At 36.4% G+C, this 26,140-nt stretch overlaps 2 protein-coding genes across 15 annotated transcripts in view; one reads left to right on the plus strand and one right to left on the minus strand.

Moving 5' to 3' along the window:
• The window catches only part of DCLK2 (doublecortin like kinase 2), a 273,637-nt gene that overhangs the window by 192,800 nt on the left and 54,697 nt on the right, over positions 1–26,140 (plus strand). The gene's annotated exons all lie outside the window — the stretch shown is intronic.
• Positions 1–26,140, minus strand: part of LRBA (LPS responsive beige-like anchor protein) — a 435,651-nt gene that overhangs the window by 105,264 nt on the left and 304,247 nt on the right. For 12 of the 13 annotated variants that reach the window (XM_044430947.1, XM_044430950.1, XM_044430949.1 and 9 more), the window contains 4 exons: positions 7,409–7,526; positions 6,234–6,336; positions 5,190–5,305; positions 4,156–4,268 (listed from right to left, as the gene is read on the minus strand). In XM_044430947.1, the coding sequence (XP_044286882.1) occupies positions 4,156–4,268; positions 5,190–5,305; positions 6,234–6,336; positions 7,409–7,526 (450 nt within the window). Of the gene's footprint in view, positions 1–4,155; positions 4,269–5,189; positions 5,306–6,233; positions 6,337–7,408; positions 7,527–18,814; positions 18,918–26,140 lie in introns of all 13 variants that reach the window. The other variant, XM_044430961.1, reaches the window with a different exon arrangement.

Consider the following 26,140-nt stretch of genomic DNA (forward strand, 5'->3'; position numbering starts at 1 on the left):
CTGTGATAAGAATTTTTATCAAACCCATGGGTATTTTGTTGTATACATTGAAGACATGGTGTAATGCTATTACTGTTATCACTTCATGGTCCAGAATTGATTTAATAGCTCAGAAATATACCCAAGAAATAGAATTTTATATCTGCATTTTTATAAATATTATTTAATAAATATGGTTGGAAAGAGTTGAGTATTAAATAGCCAAATATGTACTAGTGTGCAATATGTTAGACAAACTAGTATGGCAACGGTGGTTTCTTTCACTTTTAGAACATAGAATCCATTCACAATGTATTGAAGCAAAACATATTCTTTAATTTAAAGAGCCAGAAATGCAACAACAATTCTACATACTATAATAGAGCCCTTAGTTTTACTACTCAGACATTTTCTGTACAATATGGCTAAACTGCTTGGAAATAGTGTGTACATTCACATAGCCATGGCATTACCACCTGCTCTCTTTAGCTGGCTTGGTCATGAAGTATCTGGTCCCCCAGCTGAATAGCCTGGCAATTGTTCCTCCAAGAGGGAAACGAAAAGGCCATCCAGAATACATCACTGTAGCCACTGGCCATTTGATATATCTTTACATTTCATGTGAAACAGTCAAGGTTGTCCGTAGCTATGGGCCCATGCACTAATTTTGTACCACATGCTCTGATTTTTGCCATGGCATCTTCTGCAGCTGTGTTCATTATCAGCTGTTTTCCTGAAGCATCAAGAAAAGCAGCCTGAAGATTTAGTACATATCAGTGTTTGTCCTGAATCAAGAGAAATTTGCTGCAAGTTGTGCAAACATTAAGGTATGCTACATTCTCTTCTCCCTCTGTGTTCTAGTAGAAATTGTTTCTAAAACTAGTGTAGTGTTGGAAACATATTCTACTGGCATGTAGGGATGCTATTAAATGAGGTGTGCAAAGGTAGAACACAGCTGTGGTGCGCATGAGAGCAGACCATCCTTTCCTTTAAATTATGCCAGACCCAAAAGACCCTGCAAGCTATTAAACTGCACCCCTAAACAAGGTTGAACTCTTTTTTAATGTCCCCTTTTCAGATAATTTAACTACCAAGTTACAACTTTCTTTGGACTTTCATACATCTGATAGACACAACTTGAAGATTTAGCACATAGGCATGATACCAGATTACATATCAAATGCTCAGCTGAAAAAGCAGTTAACATTTGGCACAGTAAAATTTAGTAAAGTGAAACATCTGCAAAGGTTGTTTAATAAATAAAAGAGTGGGCAGTATCCTATTCCATCCACAAACCAGTGGCACCCACCGCTAGCACAATTGAGAACTAGGGGTTTAAAAAAAAACACCTGAAAGAAGCACAAATTCCTGGAACTGGGCAGTTCAGTGGAATGTACAGAAAAGAGCTCCATTAACATGTTCTGATCTAGAAGTGAGTTTTTGTTTGTTCCCTCAATTTCTTTATGAAGTACTAACTTCCTATTGCATAAGCAGTGGGTTCCATTGATACAAAACAATGAGCAGGACTACAATAGCCCTGCTTACCCAGTAAAATTTAGTTTTTTGCCCATTCCCCTATAATTGTCTTACTTGTCTCTCATGTAAGTTTTGAATAGTATCTTCCATTGTTTATATTTAAATTACCAAGGGATATAATTGCAGTGCAGTTCTATGACTCTTTGTTCAGAAGTCAGTTCACTGATGTCAGTCAGATCTATTAGGGACATGTTTAGAATTACAGCTTTAATTTAATAATGGATTAGATAGTATAAGTAAACCCTGAAGAATGAACAAAATGAAGTTATGGATGATGCAGCCAAAATATTTATTTATTTACTTACTTAAGATATTTGTATGCCGTCCTTTGCAAAAGCCTCAGGACGGCTTACACAAATAAAATACAAATACCTAACATAGCATAAATAAACTAATGACCCACTCTGGCTGCAATTAAAATATGATGATAAAATTCAATATTAAAACTTATTAAAATATTGATTAAATAAAAAGTTCTTAACCTGGCACCGAATATCCCTACATTCTGAACAGGAATTGGACAAGAAGATAGCATTAATCAGAAGCAGTGCTTAAAATGCAGTAGAGAAAGAAGTACTGTCTAATCAACTATAATTAAATGGAAGGAGAGTGAATAGTAAGGTAAGATGCAGAATGCAGAGACACAAACATTCACTTCCATTCACCAACAATGCCTGGAAAACAGCAGTGGCCATAAATCAACACTCAGGGAGATATGCTGCTAAGATACTGCACTAGAGGCTAAAATAAACACAAAACTATCCTTCTGCCTTTTTTTTTTTTAACTGCCTGCTTCGTTACACCATAAATCGTAAGTTCTGTGGCCCAATAGATTGTTTGGACTGCAAGTGTCAAAAGAGAGGATTCTCTCAGTATGTGTGATCATTATGATGGGTCTTAAAACATTTTTAATGCACAGTGTGGTTTAACATCTTGATTTTATTTTGTCTTCTGGGAGGATTGCCATAATTTTAAAGAATTCTGCTTGCACTTAAGAACAACTACATTGTTAACCATTATGACTGAAGAGGGAAATGTTAGGTACAATGTTGTATATAATGAACTACCACGTTTAATTATGATAGAAAAGGGACAATTAAACCTATAAAAAGTTAAATAACTCTTTCTAACAAAATGCTGCCATTAACTAGATATGACAGCATCAGCAGTTTGATTGTTTGCAGGCCAAGTTATTTTTTTCCTATTTCCCTTAGTCCATCATTGTTATCAATGTACTTACAACTAAGTTTACAAAATTCAATCCAGCATGTAACTTCTTCTGATAGGAGAAAGCAACTATATATCACAGACCTATGTGCTATTGACAACTGCTTATATTTCTTGATGCTAATTATGAGGGAACTGGCTGAAAGCTTACGTTTTATTGAATCTCCCCATTATTGAATCTCCCAGAAGAGTACAATTGTCTTGTCATTCACATGCAAAGATCTGGTCCACAGACCTCTAATAGCCCTTGGGTACTGTTTGGGACGATCTTGTTAGAAAACTGATTCATGTCTTCAATACAGTAATATACCAGTTCAGATTCCAGCTATCCTCAGAGATATTTTTCTCCATCCAGTAGCTCCAATATGTTGCGAGTACCTTTTAAAACAGTCTTTGAAGCTAAAGAATGGATGCTTCAAATCTCCTTTCAGCTTACGGTATCTTCAGTTTCCTAGAGCTCATAAAAATGTTGCCCTGCTAGATCAGGCTGAAGTATTCCTTTAGTCAAACAAAATGCTTCCTTCAAACTGTAGACCACACTTTCTCAGTCTGGGACTATCCAAATGCTCTGGAGTACAATTGACTTGGGGCTAATAAGAACTGAGGACTAAAACATCTTGAGGGTACTCGGTTGGGAAAGGTTGCTATAAACCACTGCACACAAACTTAAACTAATGTGAAATGTCCATTCAGTTAATGTGAGAATCATGACTAGAAGCCATTTATTCTAATCCCAGGCAAGAAGAGACTGGTTGTGATTATTTGGTGATAATGAACAGTTACTGTTTATAAGTTCAAAGGTAACCTTATATTAATTTAATTCATTTTTGGACCAAGTCTTGGTTTTGAATACAGGTTTCAGAACTATTTACTGGCAATTCCATGTTCTGTGTAAGACCTGCTGTTTGTCTTTGTCCTATACCCTTACTTATGCAAGTTCTAATGTTTACTAATTGTAAAGGCTTGGAGCTTAATAGCTTTAGGAGTTTTATGTAGTTGAAGTATCAAGTACAGCAGAACAGAACAGACTCCAGAGTGCCTTACTTACGGACCGCGTTGCTCCTGTATCAGAAGAAAATTAGCAGGATTGTGATGACAGGTTTCCTTTAAACTTTAAAGTATGGGTCCTATTTTCCCATTGTGTGCATTCTCATCTTCAGGAAAAACTAAAACTGTTAAAGCCTAAACAAACACGATCTGCAATAGCACCTGTTTATTGATTTAAAGTCAACAGGGCTTGTCTATCTAAAAATACCTATTTCAGCATGGTTCTCACAGTTTATCCTCACCATATCATCAGTCTCCACTGCCAAAGTCCCTGTACTTCAGAATCACAAAAAAAACATAAGTAGAACAATGCAATATGATATAGTCTTAACATATAAAGGTACATAGCATGTGGAAAAATGATACCTTTGACAAATCTCTGAAGTTACTTGGAAGCGTAAGATCCAATTCTTCTGATTCATAGTTAGTGATTACCCAAGGAAATACTGGGTACTGGTTTAAGTCATTGTATGTACGTCCTGGTGAGCAAGAACAGCAATATTTTTTTCAGGGGCAATAGAATTAAAGAAAATCTTGACCAACAAGACACAAACTTTTTGATAATTTGATCCACTGTGATAATGTGACATATATATTAATTTTAGTTTCCTGAATTTGCTTAGTTAACAAAACTGCTATAGACAAGATGGTTTCCAGAATTAAACAGGGAAAATATAAACTTTGCAGGCATCCAAGACTGTTTACACAGAGCAGAAGATATTATGTGGGTACTATTAATAATTTCTAAGCTGCTTACCATGTAAATCAATATTATGTTTACTTTATTAATTGTATGTATACTGTTGCACACTGAAGCACCATTTTAGGATAAACTATGGATGTTGGAGAAATCCATAACAATTTCAGACATGTTGGATTTTTCCAGGTCACATGGATTGGAAAAATGCGTGGACTTGCAGACTGTTTTTCCTTATAGGGGAGTGGGGAGATTTGCACTAATCTGCAAGTGCATAGTAGTGCTATACTGCATCAATGCTAATGCAGATTAGAAGCAGAATGAAATTGTGGCAAAAAACACAACTCCATCATTGAACCATGATGCAATGAAAGTTACCTTACAATCCTCGAAACACAGATGGAATAATTTTAACAAAATCTGTACACTGCTATAAATATAATAAAAAATTAATTGAAATTGAAAAATGATAACAGAATGCATGCTGTATCAGGAAACAAAGGTGATAGATACTATAGCAAAAGGAGTATAAACAAATTAAATGTCTAATATAACTTAGAATACTAAAGTTTTTATAAATATTAACACATGGTAGCAGTATTATCAGCCAAAGAGAGAACAATAATTTCAATAATTCCCTCAAATTACTGCTACCAAAAAGAATCATTTGTCCATATTATCCTTTATGAAGCATTCCCATTACCTGCTATAGTATTTAGAAACATGAGATATTCAAAGTTTGAAATTTCTCTGTGCTGCCATCTCTGGGTCATATTTGATGCTTTAAAGATCTGGCGTGGACTGGCCATAGAAATACGTCTGAAAGATAAAATCAGTATGTTGAATAACATACTGTGTGGCTTTGTATGCCATGACAACCTGTAGTGGCAATAAGCCATAGAGTGGTTGGTCTGCAAACAATCAAGCTCCCTGTATATGGTTCACTCCCACCAACCTCTATCCTCCAGGTAGTATTCCAAGGACACTGAAGTATGACCAAATCAGGCCATGCCAAAGTAAAACAGATAACAATCCTGGACACTGCCCCAAAGAGGATCCAAATGGGTACTTTCCCCCTCTGCTCTATCTTGACAACTGCCAAAAGGCAAGCTTTCAAGAGAAAGCAAAGGCATGAGTAACCTTTGAAAAGGGGCATAAAAGGGGGATAAAAGATTTTACATCTACATCACAACCTGTTCCTCACTCTGAGGACTGTCACGGGGAAGAAAAAAGTAGAAGATCTTACTGTTTTTCTGATTACTGGCACTCCCCTGGTTACAAACAAGTTCTCTTGCTGAGAAACTGGAAATTTGTCTATTTGTTGAATTTGTATGTAAGTTGGATCATGTATATTCGGCCTACCACATTCACAGGGGTTAAGGGCACAGAACCCCCTTGAAAGTAGAAAAATCATGAATATCTCTAGCCCCCTCACCTCACCCAAATTTACCAGTGCTTCCCCTTTGCAGCAATGAAATGCCAGAGAGATTACCATCTCTAGATGGGCAGGGCAGGAAGGCATGCTTTGGAGGCCTCCCTCTCTCCCATTCTGTTTCCTCTTCCTCTCTATGATGATTATAATTTTCTTCATTTTTTAAAAAATTAATATGCTGTATGGCAGTTTGTTCATAAGTATGGGTTATTTAGAACTAGGATGTTCACAACTTGGGGACTGCCTGTATGGTGTTTTTTTTTAATATAATCAGCTGCTCTTGTTTTCTAAGAGTCAGAGCCAAATTCATCATACCTGGTTTGAGGCAGTCCATAACTACTACCAATCCCAACACGAGGTAGATATTTAACCACTTTTTTAACCGTTGCAGAATCTGGGAAGTTGAACATGACAGCAACTGTGGGAGGCAAAATTGATACATTATTCACTGACATTTATCCTGGGATTCTTGGCTTAATGAACAGAAGACTGAACCCTGGAAATATAGTGCATACATCTTTGAACAATGTCCCAGTACAATGTTATTGTGTTGCAAAGAACACGGTGTTCACTTCCATGGAATGATTTTACATTAGCTACTTCAATGTCAGTACAGTGGGCATTACCAACCAATAGACTGGCTTACATAAGTATGGAAATTCCTTTGATCAGCTACTGATCAGGAAAGCTGTGCAGATACACACATAACACTAACCTACAATTAAACTAACCATGTTTGTTTATCCTACTAACCATGGTTTGCTTCCCCAATTTGTGGCTCATTTCCTTCCCTCTATCCCAAATATGTTTGAGCATTTGTACTGTGATATTACAATGCAGAGCTGCTGGGTGTTTTTTCCCCTGCCACTTTGGTTTTATAGCAAAACTCTAGATGTCACAATCCAACAAACCAAGGGTTCTCTTTCTGGATTATTTATTAGTGAGCTTGATACCAGAGTTGTGTTCACACAACACAAAATCCCAGAATTCACCCACCCAAATAATGGGTTGGAACCGGGTCAACTTTTTCAATTTGTGAACCTCTCATATTTTTTCACTTCTTTTTCCATCTATTCACACCAAAAATAAGAAGGAAGTGACAAAATAGTTGTGCAATACATTGTGGTCAGCAGAGCCCTCCATTTTGGAAACACCCATAATTGTACTCAATTATGCTGTTTGTCTATGCTGTTGAGACAAACCTTGTAATTTAAGTTTAGAACTCATGAAAGGAAGCAAAGAACTACTTACCACTCTCCACATTAACAGTTCTCCCTCCCACCCATGCCACAGATATATACAAAACATGCAATGTCTGGTCATATGTGGGAATGGAGGAATGCATTCAAGAATATGTAGTGAATAAAATTTTAAAATGCAACCCCTATCCAGTAAAACAAACAAACAAAAAACAGAAAACACAATCTAACACAAAATGATGGTAGATGTCTATTTCAAGCTATCAAATCCCATTTCCAGTATAACAGTACCTCTGTTTGCCATAAAAATTTCCAGTGCTGTGTTTTGCAACAGATAGCGTCGAGAAAAGATGGATCGAATCTCTGAGAAGAGCCATTTTCCATGAAGACCCTCCGTATAAGCAAGTATCTAATAATGAAAGATAAAAATCAATTTAAAAGAAATGTTAGAGTAACTATTCCTTCCTTTGTGAGTTCACATTAGTCCTATTTGATAGCTTTTCTTTTAGTCTACCTGTACCAAAACCTAGAAAGCAACAGTCTAGAAGCATCATCATCATGAACTCTGAAAAGAAATAAACTGTGCATATTAAGTGATTTTGCAAAGATGCCATCTCCAGTAGGTGAAAAGCTCAGTTTTTAAAGCCCTTGGAACACAAACATAATTTTACAATTACAGTGACTCTATTACATTGTAAATATATGAGACTCTGTAGGGCTTTCATAACAAATTGAGGCAATATGTTTTCATAACAAAATATATGTAAGTAAAGACTGAGATGACAAATAGTAGAACAATCAAGTTCTACATAAACACAAAAAGATGCACAATTTCACAATACAAAAAAATGTTTACTGTGAAATTGTAATTGGTTTTTAAAAACAAAACAAGGACATTTACATTTTTAGTCCATCCAAATTGACACCAATACACAGGCTTTCAGATATCACCTTATCTGAGGAATCATCTATTAGTAAACTACAATATGAATGAAGAGAATGCTGCTGCATACCATACTGTTTGGTTCCAGTTTCTCCCCTTATTTTCTCTCATGGATGGGTAAACAAACAAGGAAGGGGTAGTTTGGGTTTTGTAAGGTCCAGGGTATGGACGGCATGTGACTATGGTCAAGAAACTAGGACCAGGGTACTGGTGCAGGGTGAAGTCCTATAGCATATTCCAAGGGCAAGACCTACATTTGTTTAACAGTCCAGACTCAAAAGCCAGTGAAACTATGGATTCAAGCAAACAGAGTCCAAGATCACACAATTCAAGAACACAGTACAAAGATCAAAGGTCAAATTCTGGGGAAAAAATCAGATTCTAGAGCAAGGTAAGGTCAGGGAAGATGGATGCAGATACCTGTGAGTCGAGACCAGAGAAGATACAAGGATGGAGCCAGGAACAGACTGGAGTTGGGCAAGAGTTATGAGGGCAAGCAGGAACCAGGATCAGGTGAGGCAATGCAGGAAGCCAGAGCACAAGGAAGTCACTGGTTCAGCTCATGCTGCTGTGGCAAGAGCAGCAGAGTAGGGACAGCTTTTATTCTGTGTCTGCAGAACAAGTAACATCTTTGCAGGTGCTTGAGGGGTCACTCAGGCCCTGATCCTGACAGTTTTGATAAACCTGGGATTCCAGTGAATTATTCCCAAACAAGGTGAGATTGTAAAGCAGTTTAAAACCATGACTGGTTGTTGGCTTGGAGAATCCTTACTTTTCAGAACACATTTAATTATAATGCTGGGTTCAGACATAACACAGAACAAGTCCTTTCTGGATCATTTACCTGCTCATGTAAACAGAGAAGTGAACAGGATGTGTACACCTTCAAGGTGCTGGTTCATATATCAGTTTATTCAGGCAGGATACATGGTTTAAAGTGATATTCAAATGTAGCCTTTGATGGCATTCAGACACAACATTAGACTATGCTTTTCATTATAGGAAGTAATCAAGCCTCAGAGTAACATATGTTCACTTCCCACTTCTTGAAGCAGAGCCACCAGGACACTGGAAGCTTTTGCTTCCTCAATTGACTAACTTTGGTTAGTGTTATGTCCAAGTCTGATAAACTGTGGCTAGTTTAACACTATTATTTCTGAAACAAGTTAACTTCAATCCAACATTATAAAGATGGTTCATTTCAACTAGCTTGTTTCAAGAAACCATGGTTAAAATTAATCACAGTTTAACATTTGGGCATAGTGGGAAACTGCAAGTTTTCAAAGGCAGAAGTGAAAACTTGTGATTTCTTCTTCTCATTTATTGGAGAAATTCTCATTTGAGTATGAATTGCTAAGAATCTGAACCTTGAACATCCCTCCAACATAAAGTTAGCACCTATTTAATTACACAGACCTGTACACACATAATTTCATTTAAGATACCATAATATATACTTGGACGGAATTACTATTTCACCATAATGGAAAAAATATTAAGACAAAAAATGGTAATCCACCTAAAAATCTGTTTTTAAAAAATTAAGGCAGAGTTCATTCTACTGAAATATAACATTCTTTTAGAAGTTAATTTTGTCAGTGAAAGCGGAAGTCTTAAAAAAAACCCTCAACATTTTCTTTCTATGGAATTGGAATAACAAAATTGTGCATTACAATTCTCATTATCCCAAACTGATAGAGATGCTTAGTTTGCCTTCACAATTCAAATTAACAGCTTTTGCTATCCACTCCATTACTCCATTGTTGTAGTTTTGCCTTTGCAGTTACAATCATAATTATTTGGTGATTCAAAGGAATTGCTATCTATTTACAATAAAGACAAATAAATTTATCAGAGATTTGCTTTCAGGAGTAGCAATCATGCATAAAAATATAGAAAATGAAATGGTAAAATTCTAATAAAAATGAAACATGTATCATGCAAAAGAACTATGTATTTGTAGAAATTATGAATGAATGAACCAGAGAAGGTGAATTTATGTGTCAGACAATGCCCAGGGTGTATGCAATCTGAGGACGAGAGCCACAGCTACCACCACAACATTTCACAACAACATAAAACTTTTGAAGTTACAGTCTAGGATCCCAACCATTTGCTTAGGCATGCCAAAGACTACAGCGGGGTATCAGAATGTCTGACAATGAACAGCAGACACTCTCAATAACCTGCTACATTTTCAAAAGATTCTCAGGGTAAAATGTATCATTTAGTTAGCTACACCTATTTAAATATAGTAGAGCAGCAGAAACATTGAACACAGTATGAATGTTGTATTGCTAGATTTTACAAGGGAGGAGAGGAAGAGAAAAGATATGAAAATATTTGTGGAAGTGGGCACACCTGCCTGGATACTGAATGTTGCATCCAATATCTATTCCTGCACACATAAACCCTTAATTCCCTGAATAACCATTTTATTGTCATTCTCCTTCCTCCGCCTCCCCTGAAAAACAGAGGGCTACTGAAAAGTGTCCCAAACTTGGTTTAAAGAAGTACAGTTGGCTGTCTCTAGTAGAACCTCAAATATAGCCACATAAAATGTAACAAGCACTACTAAGCAATTTCTGAAGCATTAACTAGAAGAAGTTATCAGTTTGGAAGCAGCTGAGGCCTAACTAAAACAGACCTTCATTCCTCGTTGGAATAGTATCTGCCTGATCTGTAGACTCACTTCAAAGTCTCTGGAGTTCAATTAAAACTGGATTACGGGAAAGCAGTCCTTCTTTGGGACTTTCTGTTCTTGGAAACTCCACACATACTGACAGCACCCTAGACAGAGGTCTAGCCCTCCAATGAACCAGTTGCTATGGAAACTGCATCATTACCACTGCTTCGCTGTTATCACACCAGGCATATTAGTTTGAAAGATACAGAAGACACATGTATCCTCCTTCAGTGTACACTGTTTAGGTTATCTTAAAGCATCCGTGCCATCTTTTGTTCTTATTTTTCTTTGTTCAACAGGTTTAACATTTTCAGTTTATCCCTCCAAATTCAAGAATCTTTAAAAGAGTGAAGAAGTGAACACTTGAAGTATTGGTTTGATTAAACAGATCTAAAATGCAATCTACAGACTAAATGTGTGACAATGCAATCATATACATGTGAATTCAGACATTAAGTGCCATTAAATTTAACTAGATTTACTTCTAAGTAAGCCTTAGACTCCAGTTAACATATACTAGCATGTACCAAGAAGGGAAGATATAATCTTCCTCCACCTCATTTCCCCTTGAAATTTCATCTCTCTCTCTCTCTCTCTCTCTCTCTCTCTCTCTCTCTCTCTCTCTTTCACACACACACACACACACTTTTTTTTAAAAGAAAAAAGTCTCCAATTGAAACTTTTTTAAAAAATTGCCCCCATCTCCATAGCTGTGAAGGATATGTGTAATTTCAGGGGAGAAACAGGTATGTCAAGGTAAAGGCGTTATCCTTCCTATCTAGTACACGCTGGTTCACTTCCAAATCAGGCTTGCAAGTGATCACACCAAAATTAAGAAAAGTACCAGGCTTAGCTGCAAACTGCATAACATCTCACTGCATAACATTTGCTGCCCCATACCAGATATTTTTCCACTTTGTGATTACAGAGCATACTGAGCATACAATCTTCTACAGTTGGACTTAAAAGGCTTATATTTTCTACAACAGAACCTCCCAACCAGTTTCTGGAAACCTAAATATTAGTATAGGAACCTGCCTCAATTTAATGAGAAATTGGCTCCCTTCTGTACTAATGTGTCAAAATCCATTTTATTCAGCTCAAATATTGTTTTCTATACACATATCAACTCATACAAGTAAACCAAATTATAATTGCAATACTATTGTGGGTTTGGAAGAACTGGGTTTAAATTGGGAAGTGCTCCTTCTTACAATGATTTGCTATCATGCACTTTTTTTTAGTTTTTTTTAAAAAAAAAAAAAAAACAACTTCTTAAAAGAATTCCAGATGAAATTTGAATTCAGTGTACCATTACAGTAAAATAACTACAAGTATCTTCACATGAATTTTCCACTGATTTTAATGGAACTTATGCCTGTAGTATCTTTGAGTAGCTATTGATATAGATAAAACCAGTACTGCTTCCATGCAATTTGCTTAGGGAGACATATCAAATAACTTTCCACAGCACACACATGGTTCACGATAGGATTTTCTTTCTTTTCAGCTTAAGCAAAATGTTTATCTAAAGTATTAGTGATCTTAGGCATGTGAGTAGTCTAGAGATAATTAAATTTGCAAGTGTCATAGAGCTAAATCAGTAACTGCATTACTATTATCTGCCATGCAATGTAAATCAAGGAGACAGAAACAAAATAAGGGTTGTTATGAATTATAAAACTAAAGGAGCCAAATGCCCAACACCAGTTCCTCAAGTGACTAGATTTTGTAGCTTCAGAGCATAAAAAATGCTTAATACATCATCTATGACATATTTCAGGAATAGTAAAATAACACATCAAAACTATGCTTTGTTTCTGTCAATGTCCACGTTTCTGTCAATTTGGAGGAGAATCAAATGTAGGGTATTAAAGAATTTCCTCCTTAAATGTTGAAACTACTACTAAAATATTGAACTCTAACACATTATGAGGTACAAATGATCCACCTAAGTAAGCTCTGTCAATAACAATAATATATATTGTTATTGCTTATGTATGTTTTTTTGTATTTTTTGTGAGCCACCCCAAGGCTTTGTTGCGATGGGGGCAGCATAGAAATGTTTTAAATAAATAAATAATTCATGCCTCCACATTCCTCTATAATATTCTTAACTGGGAGAAAAAGAACTACTTCTGACTCTTACTTATATGCATCTAAAATCATCTTTACATATTGGTGTTAACAGAAAAATGAATGTTAACGTAAACATCACTTGCACCTTTATTTCAAGCAATGATTACATGTAAAATGTTTGCTCACTTAGCTATTGAATCCAACATACTAGCTTTCCTTTTCCCCTTATTTCCACTGCAGAATGATATAGAATCACACTCACTTTTTTCATGGGTGACAAACTCAATTAAACATATTCATTATTTTAATGTTTCACTAGACATTTCAGCAAGCACAAAGAATTAAAAATAAATAAATAAAATTCTATGTGACCTTTGCATCGATCAGACTAAAATGGCTTAGGTCTGAGTAAGGAGGCAAGACGATTTGGGGGGAAAGCTCTTATGTTTTCTCTTCCAATTACTGCAGGAGATGATAAAACCACAGCAAATGATGTATCAGCTCATTTTATCTTATCGCTTTGGGGCTAGGTGACAATGAAGTTCATATTTCACTGGTTCCCATTGAAGATTGTGAAAATTACTTGCCCTTCTGACCTGAAATTTCACTAGAAGACAGAAATTTCTCTTCTGCAAAGTAATGCAATTTTTCATATGTCAACCTTTAGCCCAGCTTTAAAAATTAATTTCATTTATATTAACCAATGATATTGATATTTTCACAGAATGCTTTTTGATACATGAAGCAGTGACTAACAAATTGATGTTGTCTTAGATGGGTAAAACTGTTTTATTTTAAGCTGCTGAGGCAGACAGATTTACAGCAAACTAAAATTCCTTTTTCATAATGCATTATTTGTGCTGACCTGATGCACCTCAAAGCCCATGGCCTGTAAATTATTCATCGACTCTTGTGATAGACCTTTGCTTGATTTCTAATCCTTTCCCATCTATTCCATTTTCAAACTTTTTTTAAAGCAACATGGCAAAATAGAGGTTTCTCTGCAATGTTCTTGCATGGACTAACTGGAGGAGGAGAGCCTGGATGCACTTATGCAATTAATCTGATCTCCATAAACCACATGGCACCACTGAACAGCCAGCCTTAATGATATTTGGCATCCGGCCATATCGAAGTGTTACTTGCAGGATGGATGCCTCAACAGCAACAAACAATGGTATGTCCCACAAAATCAAGATAAAATTGAAAGAGACCAAGCACTGGTAAGTTAGTAGTACAGGCCAAAATACAAAATAACTCATTAGGAATGGCCACCAATAATCCATCATTCCAGCCAGGAAAGATGTAAAACATCAAGGAAAAAACAACTGCAGGACAGCAACAAATAGGCAGAATTGCAGACCAAACTGCAAATATTTTTTCCTGGTTTTCCATGGAGCACTAGAAGAGCAGTACCTAGCACACGATAGAGATGGGTTAAACTGTGCAGAGGCTGTAACTGAACAGAGTCAGAATGAAACAAATCCTGATATGGAAATATTTATTGCTTTACTTAATGCAATTGTATCCTGTCTTTCTTCTAAGGACCCCAGGGAGAAATACATGATCTTATTCCTCTCCATTTTATTTTCACAACAAGTTTGTAAGGAAGGTTAGGCTTAACATTAGTTACTGGCCCTGAGTCACCTAGCTGGAACTAGAAACAGTCTCTCCTGAGTTCCATCTCTGCATTATAACTGCTACACTGGCTATCAACACTGCAGCTATTCCGATGTGCTGTTTTCAGCAATAGATGCCAATATACTCGTGAAAAGCCCTCAAGTGTTCCAAATTCTTTGCCCCACCCCCAGTAACTGGTATTAGGAGCGCCTGTCTTTGAACCTGGATGTTCCATTTAGCTGACATATGTAATGACCACTGATAGACCAAGCGTCCACAAATTTGTACTCAAAGCCATCTAAGAAGAGGCTATCCATCACTACCCTCTGGCAGCAAATTCCATAAATTAATTATGTGAATAAGTGCTTCCTTTTATATGTCCTGAATCTACTGCCAATTAATTTCAACGGGTCTATCTACTTACTCTAATCTACAGTATTCCTAGTTGCATACACTTCCCCTTTTGTTTCCTTGTATTGCCATTCTTTCAAAAAAAATAAATCATAAGGAAAGTATACTCCAGTACTCTCATTGTCTTGTTTCCCCCTTTGTGCAACTTTTCCAATAATATGACAACCTTTTTAAAGACATGATCAAGCTGTAAACTGTATTCCACAGCTGCAATATCAAATGTTTTGTTTTCAATTCTATTCCTGAAAATCTCTAGAGTAGAATTTGCAATGTTACAGCCATCTCAGTGATTTGATACGTTCCTTACACTATTTCCCACAATTCCAAGAAAACTTTCATACTTAATTACTGTCAATTCACATCCTCACATAAATGTCAAGTTAGGACTATTTTTACCTGAACAGACATCATTTTGCCATTGCTATCACTGAAATGTATTCACCCCCTTTAGAGAGCCTTTTGAACCTCACAGCAGTCTACTTGTGGTTTCACCATCCTCATTGATCTGGTACTAGATTTAGCTACCTCACTGCTTATCCCTAACTTCAGATGATAAATGAATGTTAAATGGCCCCATGTCCATTAGACAAGCCTGAGGATCTCACAGTTTACTCCCTTAGATTCAGAGAATTATTTCTACTTGCTCTTTGCTTCTTGTGCTTTAGCAAGTTATTGATTCACGCCAGGACCTGACCTCTTCTCTTGAGACAGCCATGTTTATTATGGCTGTTTTAGCAAAAGCTTAATCAAAAGCATTTTGGAAGCCCAAGGACATGACAACACTACCCATATGCTTGTTACCACTCCCAGAGCATTCTAAGAAGTCTGTAGATAGGAATTGCCTTTGTAAAAGTCAGGGTTGTTCTTCCATGATACTTTTATGTCAATTATGAGCTGATGGTTCACATGTAGTCCTTTCCAGGTCTTCTGTGGTGCCCACACTGGTGCACATATCACTCACCGGCTGCTGCCTAATTTCCCACAAGCAACCAGGAGAAAGGGATGTGGAAAGATATCCACATACACTTTCCTCTCCTGCTAGATCACACTCCTTCTAGCCCATGAAACAGTTTAGAGACCTGAAAGCAGTGCAATCTCTCCCTGATAAGGTCAAGAGGGGTCTGCCCTTTTGCACTCCAGCAGGGAAAGCCTTTGAAAGAAAAAAAAAATGTGCTGGTGACAACCAATGTGATCCCAATGTGAGAGCCAGAACCGTGTGGGCTGTTACCTGCATGATTCCCGCTTTCAAAGGAAAGGCAGACCATGGGTGACCATCCCATCACCGCACATTGCAATGGGAGGGAGAAAGTGTCTTTATGTGTGTTGGGAGGGAAGGGGATACGTCTGCCTGAGGGGAAAGGCTATAAGGGTACCCGCACAACCCCAATCTACTGCTGTATACAATTTGGGAAACAAACACCTGTTTTGCACTTTTACTCATGCTAACTCTAATAATACTTATGGGGGGAAAAATCAGCATGGCTTATGCCCTCTCTTAGTAATCTGTTAGTATGTGGGGGTTTTTTAGACATTTCAGTGTTAAAAAAAAAGTAGATGGGGACTTCCTCGACTAAGGAAGACACCTGAGGAAATTCAATAGTTATGGTATAAATGGGGGTTCTTCTGATGATCTTAAGAATTTTTGAGAATAAATGTGTCAGTATTTCAATTGCCCTTATACAAATCCATAGTATGGCAACACTAGGATTAATGTGAACTTTTCTGATCAAAAAAGCATATTACAAAGCTGGGCAAAATGTAGAAAAGGGAAACCAAAATAATAAAGGGGCTGAGGCAACATCCTATCAGAATAGGTTACAATATGTGGGTCACTTTAGCATAGGAAAAAAAGTAAGCAAAGGCATAATAGAGCTATATGAAATTATGCATGATGTGGAGAAAACAGACAGGAAGAAAGATGTATCCATCTCTTAAAATTGTTGCTATATGGGTCCAATTGTTTCTGACTTCTGGTAGCCCTATGAATAAAATTCCTCCAAAATGTCCTTTCTATGACAGCCCAGCTAAGCACTTCTAAATTCAAGGCTGTGGTTACCTTTGTGGAATCAATCCATCTCATATTAGGTCTTCCTGTTAAAATAGTAGAACTGGGCAAATGCTGAGAGATTCAGGGCAGATGAAAGAAAATACTTTTGCTCGTAGCACACCGTTACATCTTTACCACAAGCCAGAGTGATGGCCACTGACCCGGACGGCTTTAAAAGAAAATTAAACAAATTCATGGATGAACGAGGTATCAATGGCTACTCCAACCTTATTGGATCTATGGATGCATCTTGGAATTTGAGAAATTGCTGCGACCACCACTACAGAATGTCTAATCTTTGCATCACCACTTTGGCATCTACCTGTCATGACTATGGATCATTACCTATGTCTTATTCAGCAAAGACTTTTGTGAAGCATCTATCAGATACTGAAGTGTCTCTTTTTTAACGGTCTGACTGCTTATGTGAACACATGTTTGGTAATATCTAGCAGTTCCTTCTTGTTGGAGGTAAACCATTCACAGATTACATTTGTGCTTTAATATCCACTGATGTACATGCCACCTGCTTCATGTAAATTGACTAATTGAAGAGGAAATGGATTCTTGGTGCTCTTTTGACAGCAGGAAGACCAATATAAAATTGGAAGGATAAACAACTCCTGTAATGCAATGGGTTCCTTACAGTTTCAATATATGAAGGGTGGCATATAGACATTGACTTCAAATAGTTTATTTGGACATTTGGTTTATTTTGTTGAAGCCTGGGTATACTTGCTAGAAAGCTGAATATGTGTAAATCCATGTATGCACTTTTTAAAAATCCAGAAAAATATTCAGCAACCCTCACTAGGGACACCTTCATGGGAAGCATGATATTGATGGATGCTGGACTAGGGATCCCTGCTCTACCACAGGAAGTGTGTACCAGTTGCTGGGTAACATAAGCAGGATGGTGCTGTTGCATTTGCATCCTTTTTGTGGGATTGCCAGAAAAAAATGGTTGGCCACTATGTGAACAGAATACTGGAATGGATGGATTGCTGGTCTGATTTGGCATGGCTCTTATGTTCTTAATACTCTTTACCAATTTCCTCAGGTTAAGCTAATGGGTCTTAATTCCTGGATTCCCTCATATTCATTTTATTTTTTAAAAATCATTGTTAGCTATCTTCCAATTCTCCGATACAGCAATTTTTTATTTCAAGTTGAATTTTTGTTTGCTCTGTTAAGGGCAAATAATTTAATCCAGAAAGCTTTAAGAGATGATGGGCATATGCCATCCAGGTATATGGTGCTCAACTCACCATCACTTCATGCAGATTCCCTACAGCAGAGATTGCTTTTGGAAGAGGTTGAGAGTAACATATGGTTGCCATGTGAAATTGTGCTTATATCTATTGCCAATAATAAGAAACTCTAGATATTTCCTAGAAATCCAAGCACATTGCAAGCTGTAGGCTGTATTGGAATTTGCATTGATGCACATTACTATTCATTACAAGGTAAGAATCTATCTTACAATTCAGTACATTAACATAACTACAACATAGATCATGGTAGTAAGGTGTTTCTTCTGCAAACTTTAATATTTCTTTTGAAGATACTTATGATGTACTAATTTCCCCTACAGATTCTCATTCAGAAGCTTCTAACAAGACAGAATCAAGGCCACACAATGTTGAAATATGCAACATAAGAAATAATTAGTTTCAACATAAACTGAGTATAATACTGTCTGCTGACATATACATATGGGGAGTTGCAGATGTATGAGGCACAGAACTCATTTTTTAAAGAATGAATAAAGGGGAGGATGGACTGTGTGAGTTCTGTATGAGTGGGGCACAGAAGTAGAGGAAACAGATTAGTGCAAAGTTCTGCACCTGCAGAGCTAATGTTAGAGCTTTCCCAAGAGAAAACCATGTTAGTGTAGTGTTGCATGCTTACTGTCTTTGCATCTATGGAGTAAGGGTGTGAGACAATCCAGGGATAGATAGATGAGAGGTTTCCTGCCAAGAAACTTCCATAAGTCTGATGTGAGTCCCCACAGCTGTAAACAATAAATAAATGCAATATACTAAATGCTGAGCTGCAATAAATCAATGTTTTTCTTCTTTCTCCCAATTCCTATATTTTATTCCTCATATAAAAATTTTGAAATAGTGGGTCATATAGTAAATTTGTACTAGGCATATTCTGGATCGAAGTTCCTGACTAGCCAATGGAGTTATCAGAATGACCTAGGGCTGGTTACCATCTCTCAGCCTCACAAGTTTGTTTTAAGGATAAAATGTGATAAATTCAAAGATGCCATGTTCAACTCTTCAAAAGAAGGATGGAACACAAATGTTGGTGCAAATGCATTGTATTTCAACATTGATTATATTTTACTATTTAAAAAATTAGGATTATGTGCAAGAAAAACAAACATTGCATAGTAAAGCATCTGACAATATACTAGTAATAATGTTATTAAGGAATCCAGCATACAGCTGGTTAAACAACTAAAGACAGTTGGCTTTTGAAGTACTAGTCATGCTGATAGAGTCAATTTTTAAAAAAATATTTTCTTGCAGCTTCTAAGTATTGTGATCTCTTCCCCCTGTTTGAGTTTGATTGATTACTCCTTTACCTTATATTCCTTAATCTCATTACCTTATCTTTTATACCACTTCATTTTAGCAGAAAGGCAATAATAAACCCTCATCCATTATCCTTTTACTCATCTAGTCAAGCGGAAATGGTTAATAACATGGTACAAATTGAACTTCAATCACCCCATTTTCTCCTTTGTCAAATGTGCATTTCAGTATATTCCAAAAAATGCAATTTGTTTTACAAGGAATTTGTGCTATATTGCTACAGACAACTAAAATTAAGTGTTTCTCAGTTTGATTATTAAATAAATCCAACTGTTCATTTATATCTAATACTAAAAGCTTACCTCATTTTGACTGGAGTATCATGATACAAAAGACTTATCTCCAGAACACAGTATCCTTAACAGTTAATTATACACAATATGTCCATTTTAAAATAGAAAAATATTTTATAAATGTGAACATTATTGCAGGTGAAACTGTACTTTATGTAAATAGATGCTAATTTGTTTACATAAAGGCTTATCTTCAAATGTAAGCCCCTTTAGAGAGCAAGTCTGTAAATAAATCAGTTCCAGCAACCTTTATTTGTATATACATAGGATACCTAATGATAATCCCCCTTCCCAAATATGCTATTTCTGCTCCAAATGCAAAGCAATTCACTGAGACTCCTCCCCTCAATTAACAACAATACTGTAACTTACAGCAAGGAGCCTGACAAAGCATAACATTTCACCAACAAGAATAGGGACACACCTGCAAGACCCATACTCTCACTCAACTGCACATCATCTCCTCACTACCATACACACTACCATTATGCCAAATTATGAATACTCTTCAAGAATTTGGTTCTTCCATGAACTTAAAACCTCCAAGGTAGGTATTATTATTCAGGTTAAAAAACCAACTAGAAAAGTAGCAAAACAGGCAGAGTAGAAATAGGGGCATTTTCCATATGGGCATTTGTGGAATGCTCTCCTGTGAGAAGTTCATCTGCTGCCTACATTAGCAAGTTACGGGTATTAGGTGAAGATTTTTTTATTTTCTCACACATTCTAAGAGTGGCTTGTAGTGCTTGACTCTTCAGCAGATTTTCTCACAGAGTAATGGTGTTGTTCTTTGCTGTTGGTTTGAGTTTGCTCTTATTCTATGCTACTTTTATTTTTGTATTTTTCTAAGATATGGTATACCTTATTTAATTTAAACATACAAAAGGCAAATAAATAAATGGCTACTACAGGATGAAGAATACAGCTGAAAGGTGTTCAGTGGCAGACACTGCACTGCATGGTGTTTTTTGATTCACCTTGAGACAAAATATGTCTTCCAACCCAACTCGCCTACTCAGAGATTTAATCCCTAAAATTGCTGAGGAAAGAGACTGGTCTTAAAGAATAGCATTAGCAACTTCGATTTAAAACATTTTAGCAAGGGAGGATAATACAGTATAAGGAAAAAAGAGTGGCATCAAATTTTTTGCTTCTGGGTCAGCAGTTGGAGCTGGGCTGTGGGACTTACAGCCCAAATTGCCCCTAAGCAATCACCAGAGAGTAGCAAATGATAAGGGCGGTAGAAGCAAACTCCATTATATTCCTGAAACCTGGGTGGTGGAAGTTTAAAAGTTTGGCATCAGTTTTGCCTGCCATATCAAGAAAGTCGAATCAGTTGTAAATGGTGATCAGTGGGAGAGGAAAGTTATTTGTATGCTTCACAGCACCTGGCCCTTCTGAAGGATGCCCACATAAGATCATTAAGTCCAGAGCTGAAAATTTCTTAGCTGCATCACTGGGACAAGCTAATAGCAAAGCTTTCACTTGTTGTTCATAGTGAATAGTATGTACTGCTTTAGAGACTCCAGTCAAAAGGGGAGCATGAAACTAAAATAAATATAGCAACCAAGCAAACAGAACTTTCAACAGCATGCACATTTTATTATAAAAGAATGCAATTTAATATTTATCCAGTTGCACAAGCAACAGGAGACAGTATTAAGTACATCAACACACATAAGAGTTATGTTTCTGAATTTGGTTTAGACATCTTTTTGAATGGGGACACAGTCAAAAAGTGATGAGCACTGAAATGGAAATATTTAATCCGATTTCTAAATTGATTGCACCCTTAATGTGGCTACAGTATGCTGAAATATGAGAAAGTCATTTAGTCATGCAAAAATCCCCTTTGGTTCTCTGTTCATACAAGCCAAGTTTAAGCGAGGGAATCTTTGGTTAAGCATAGCTTTCTATTTCATCTGAATGAGTAAATAATTACCAACTTTCGGACCAATTTCAAACTGACTTAAGATTCTGGCTTTTCCCAAAGATTGTAAGTGCCGCTTTTCAGGTCAAACAAAACAGAAGACTCTGGTTTATTAGAAACCTGCCTTTCTTTTCTTTTCTTTTTTTGGAGGGGGGGGGAATTTGCATTAGAAACTTTATGTTCACTATTCTCAATGAGGATTTCTTTGTTTTTTGATTCACCATGAGTAAACCCTTTAAACAGATATGTAAATATCCTTGCAGGAATCTTAAGAGAGGAAATTTGCTCATTTCTCATTTCTGTTGCCAAAATAGCTGAGTTTAAAAAGTGGGTACTGTACAAGTTGCAAATGCTATCATTTAACGTTCATAAAATGCATAAAAGAGTGCTTTTGTCATAGTTTCATCAAACTGATTTTGTCAGCACTGGTGCAGAACCCCTGACACATCACTTTGAGTGCTCATTAGGCAGCTCATTTCTTTAAGTTTTCATTAATTCAATGAACTCATTTATCTATAGATAATGACATCTTATGTAGGGTTATGCCTAGAGCTGAGGATGCTTACTTTAGCTTATTATTTCTTGATTTTGTATTTCCAGAATATTGTGTCAGTAGTATTTCAGGAAACACATACATGGTCTGATTGAAGCATAAAAACAGCTAAAGAATTTAAACAAGTGCTAGAGAAACATATATATTGTCAGTGAAAGATAACCAGCACTTCAAGGTATCTATAAAAATTTTCTCTGATTTTTTCCTTTGTCATCTGTCTGTCAGATCTACTTTAGAATCTCTCAGGTTAAATGAACAGAATAGTAACATAGCTGTTGAAGGCTAGAAAAAGTTTTGAACACTTTTTTAAGTACACCAAGAGATGAAATTGAGAAAATGTAAACTTTCACTTGTTATATGTCTTTCTAGAAACATAGTGCTGTCTTGGGGAATAATAATGCAGCTTTCAGATATCAGCCCAAATCAGTTAAGTTTAATTAAGCAAAAATTCAATTTAATACACAAATATATGAACACACTTCCTCTGCTACACATGCAACTTTTTGTGCAAGCTGCAATTAAACCAGGGAGTTTTTTCTTTGATTAACCTACCAACATAATGAAGGATGAACTAGAAAGTATTGGACTGGTACTGTGCAACTCAGGAAAGATACAGTGTTTTGTATGTTGCCTTCTAAGTTCAAAAAGGTGTTTCTTAGTTTATTTGCTACTTGTTATGGAACTGAAAGATGGAACTACCAGAAAAAGCAAGAGAGAAGAGTATCCATTACAAATATATGTTGCAAAGAAAAAATAAGAGAAAAGAATATCCATTACAAATGTATGTTGCAAAGAAATCATTATACATTTTGGAAAAAATGTTCAGGGGAAATGCTGTAGAATACAGAAATATGTACAGCCCATCACTGTTGTTTCATCACTTTCTCTTCATACTAAATAATAAAGGGCAAATTCATGTAACTTTTTCATTATGGCATGATGACTATGGCTACCAGAGCATATAAAAGAAATAAGAAGAAAGAGAGAACACGAGAGTGTCTGACCTGACTAGTAATATATTTGCAAAATGAACGATCAAACAAATTATGTTTGGATCTAGCAGTCCATTTCAACAAAGTCAGCCCTCCTTAATATGAGTCTCTCTGATGGGCCCTTAAACCCACCTCCTTTCTTCAAAATTATGTTTCAATCTAATCTTTCTCAAGTTCTTGCTTTTAAGGCTGCTGACAGAAAAACTAGAAATCCATCCATTTTATTGCAGGTAAACTTGGTTGCTCTCCAATGATCAATGACATTACATATCTCATCAGATCTCATCATTTTCCTAAATACCACCTCAAATGCATTATAGTTTTATGTACTCCCCACAATAACAACAGTAAAAGAAATCTACATCTCTCACTATATAATACAGAAATTTTCGGTTTGAATCCATTTTTAAAGTTAATATTGAAATAAAAAGTCAACTGACAGCTCAACTTTATTTTGAATATTCCACACCACATCTTTATCAAAATTTATTCTTAATTGTACACTCTCAGACAAAGGATTTTTAAGCTGCAGCATTCAGCACAATTAACAGCTAAATTGTAATACAGATGACATATCACCGTTATCACTGTTTACACATTGAACTCCTGTATCTTGTTGCTAGCAGGCAGCTCTGATTGCCTAGGGAATACCATCATGAATTTCTTCAATGACTCAGACCAACACCTCAAACACATACTAAGAGCATCTCCTACTCAGCACATTTCCTAACTGAAAAGAGCTTTGGCATGCTTTTTCAGCCTGATTGCAACATTATTTGCCTCTTTTTAGCTGCATGAGGATGCTTCTAAACTAAACTTTGAGTCTTCTATAAGCAAAGGGATTACAGTCATACTAAGCTGTCACAGATCCAGAGTGCCGCCACCACCCCCATCCCTGTTCCCACCAATCTGATCCATTCCAACAGATCTGAAAGAAACCAATATGCTATTCATGGTTAACTATGTAACTGTCTCTCCCATGATGGATTTAAATGCCAACCTTTGCTTCTAGGTTTATTCTATTTCCTGCTCATTACAAGCGTTTATTAATCATGTGTTGCTGTTGTTTGTGAAATGGAAGCAAACACAAGAGATAAAGATTTTTGGAAAGAACAAATAAAATGGTGTACTTTTCAAGTTATATTTGCAAAAAGGGTATAAAAAATTACAGAAATTTACATTTCCACGGTTGGTCTTGTATTCCTACAAGAATTCAGTGAGAATGCCAAGTACCACAAAAATAGGTTTTTGTAGATCCCAAGGTGTGGTTTTCTCTGCAGAGACATACATGCTCATGAGACATGCTGCAATATGGTAAACAAAAAGGCATGTTGTGGATACTTATTATATAATGCAGAACATTCTGCATTCAGAAGAGGTTGACTAAATAACAGCAGGGTTTGTTTCAAAATTAACTTTAGCTGACCTACACAAATTATTTTGCTCCAAGTTTAATAAATTCTGCAAGTGTATTTGAAAGCCCCCAGGCTGAGCTGAGCTAGAAAAGGGATAGACAACTGTCCCCCCCACCAAGTTCTGGATTATAACCATCAATCCCAGCCAGTATAGCTAAAAGTCAGAAAGTGGATGCTATACCTGGAGGAATATAGAGGGCACCTGGTTGCCTTCCCTCAGAAGCACCCTATGAAAACTTCTCTTCCTCTTCCTCCTCCACCTCCTCCTCCTCCTCCTCCTCCTCTTATGTCACAATAAATGGAGATTGTACATCAGTGGTGGTGGGTGGAGGTGCTTTCAAGAGGCAGACACAATACCAATACTCCTACAATTATGTAATTCAGGCTCACGACTGATCATTCCTACATTCAGGGTATATAACACTTTAGATGACAATGTATAATAATTCAAACTGTGGTGAGCCTTCTCTGATAAACTTGGGAGGTCTTATACTCACTGGGTGACCAGGCCTTGGACTTATGCCCCCCAAGCACTGCCCTGGCGACTGAACTCCACGCAGATTCACAGCACTTTTTCCTGTGGTGCTAAGACAGATATGAGTGTGAGTAGCTTTGCTGAAGGAAGCACTAAGTGGGCTTGCCAACAGAGTAAGTTCAGTTTTCCCCTTTAAAAAGCACAGGACTTTAAAAAAAGTGGAAACAATTTAAAGAATTACTGTAAAGGAAGTTGCCACCTTTGTGTTACTTGTGCTATTTACCAGATTTTTTTTCTTGCTTAAAAATACTGCATTAACAGTTCCACTAAAGTAAGTTTGCTCAGCCTCTAGTAGAAGGAGAAAATAAAATAAAATGCAAGATGATGACATGTTGTCAGGCACAGGGAATAGCCAATATTCTTATTTCACTCAGGCAAGTCAGTCTACTAAACAACCACAGTTGCAATGGAAGTGTAACTTTGGAGGATTTTTAAAACCTAACAAGAGCAATGTATGATTTGAATACTGGAAAAATTGTAGTACTTATGGAAAACATATTGGATATCTTCCATTATCTATATTAACCCAGAAAGGACAACCACAAGTTAGTGTAGAATGTTTCTAAGAATAGGAAGAATCCACAGTTTCTTGGGAAATGCCCTTTGGAAAGAAAACAGATATTACAACATATTTGTTGTGAAATTACTGAATTTGTCACTCTTAAAATTATTTTTCAATTATAAATAATGATTTAGATGTAGGCATGCAAATCATTGAATATATGCCATATAATTTTCTTCTTCTGCAACTGCTATACATTTTTCACAGTTATACCAAAGTACTCATCTGGCCAGTCTCATGAATATTCAGTCAACTCAACAACCTGTGTTACTTTTAGCTTCTTTATGTATAACAAACAGTATTCAATTGGTGAACAATTACAATGTTTAGTATCATATTTAAAACCACTAT

Source organism: Varanus komodoensis, unplaced genomic scaffold (assembly GCF_004798865.1).
Source record: "Varanus komodoensis strain SLA01 unplaced genomic scaffold, ASM479886v1 scaffold21, whole genome shotgun sequence".
Taxonomy (NCBI): Eukaryota; Metazoa; Chordata; class Lepidosauria; order Squamata; family Varanidae; genus Varanus; species Varanus komodoensis.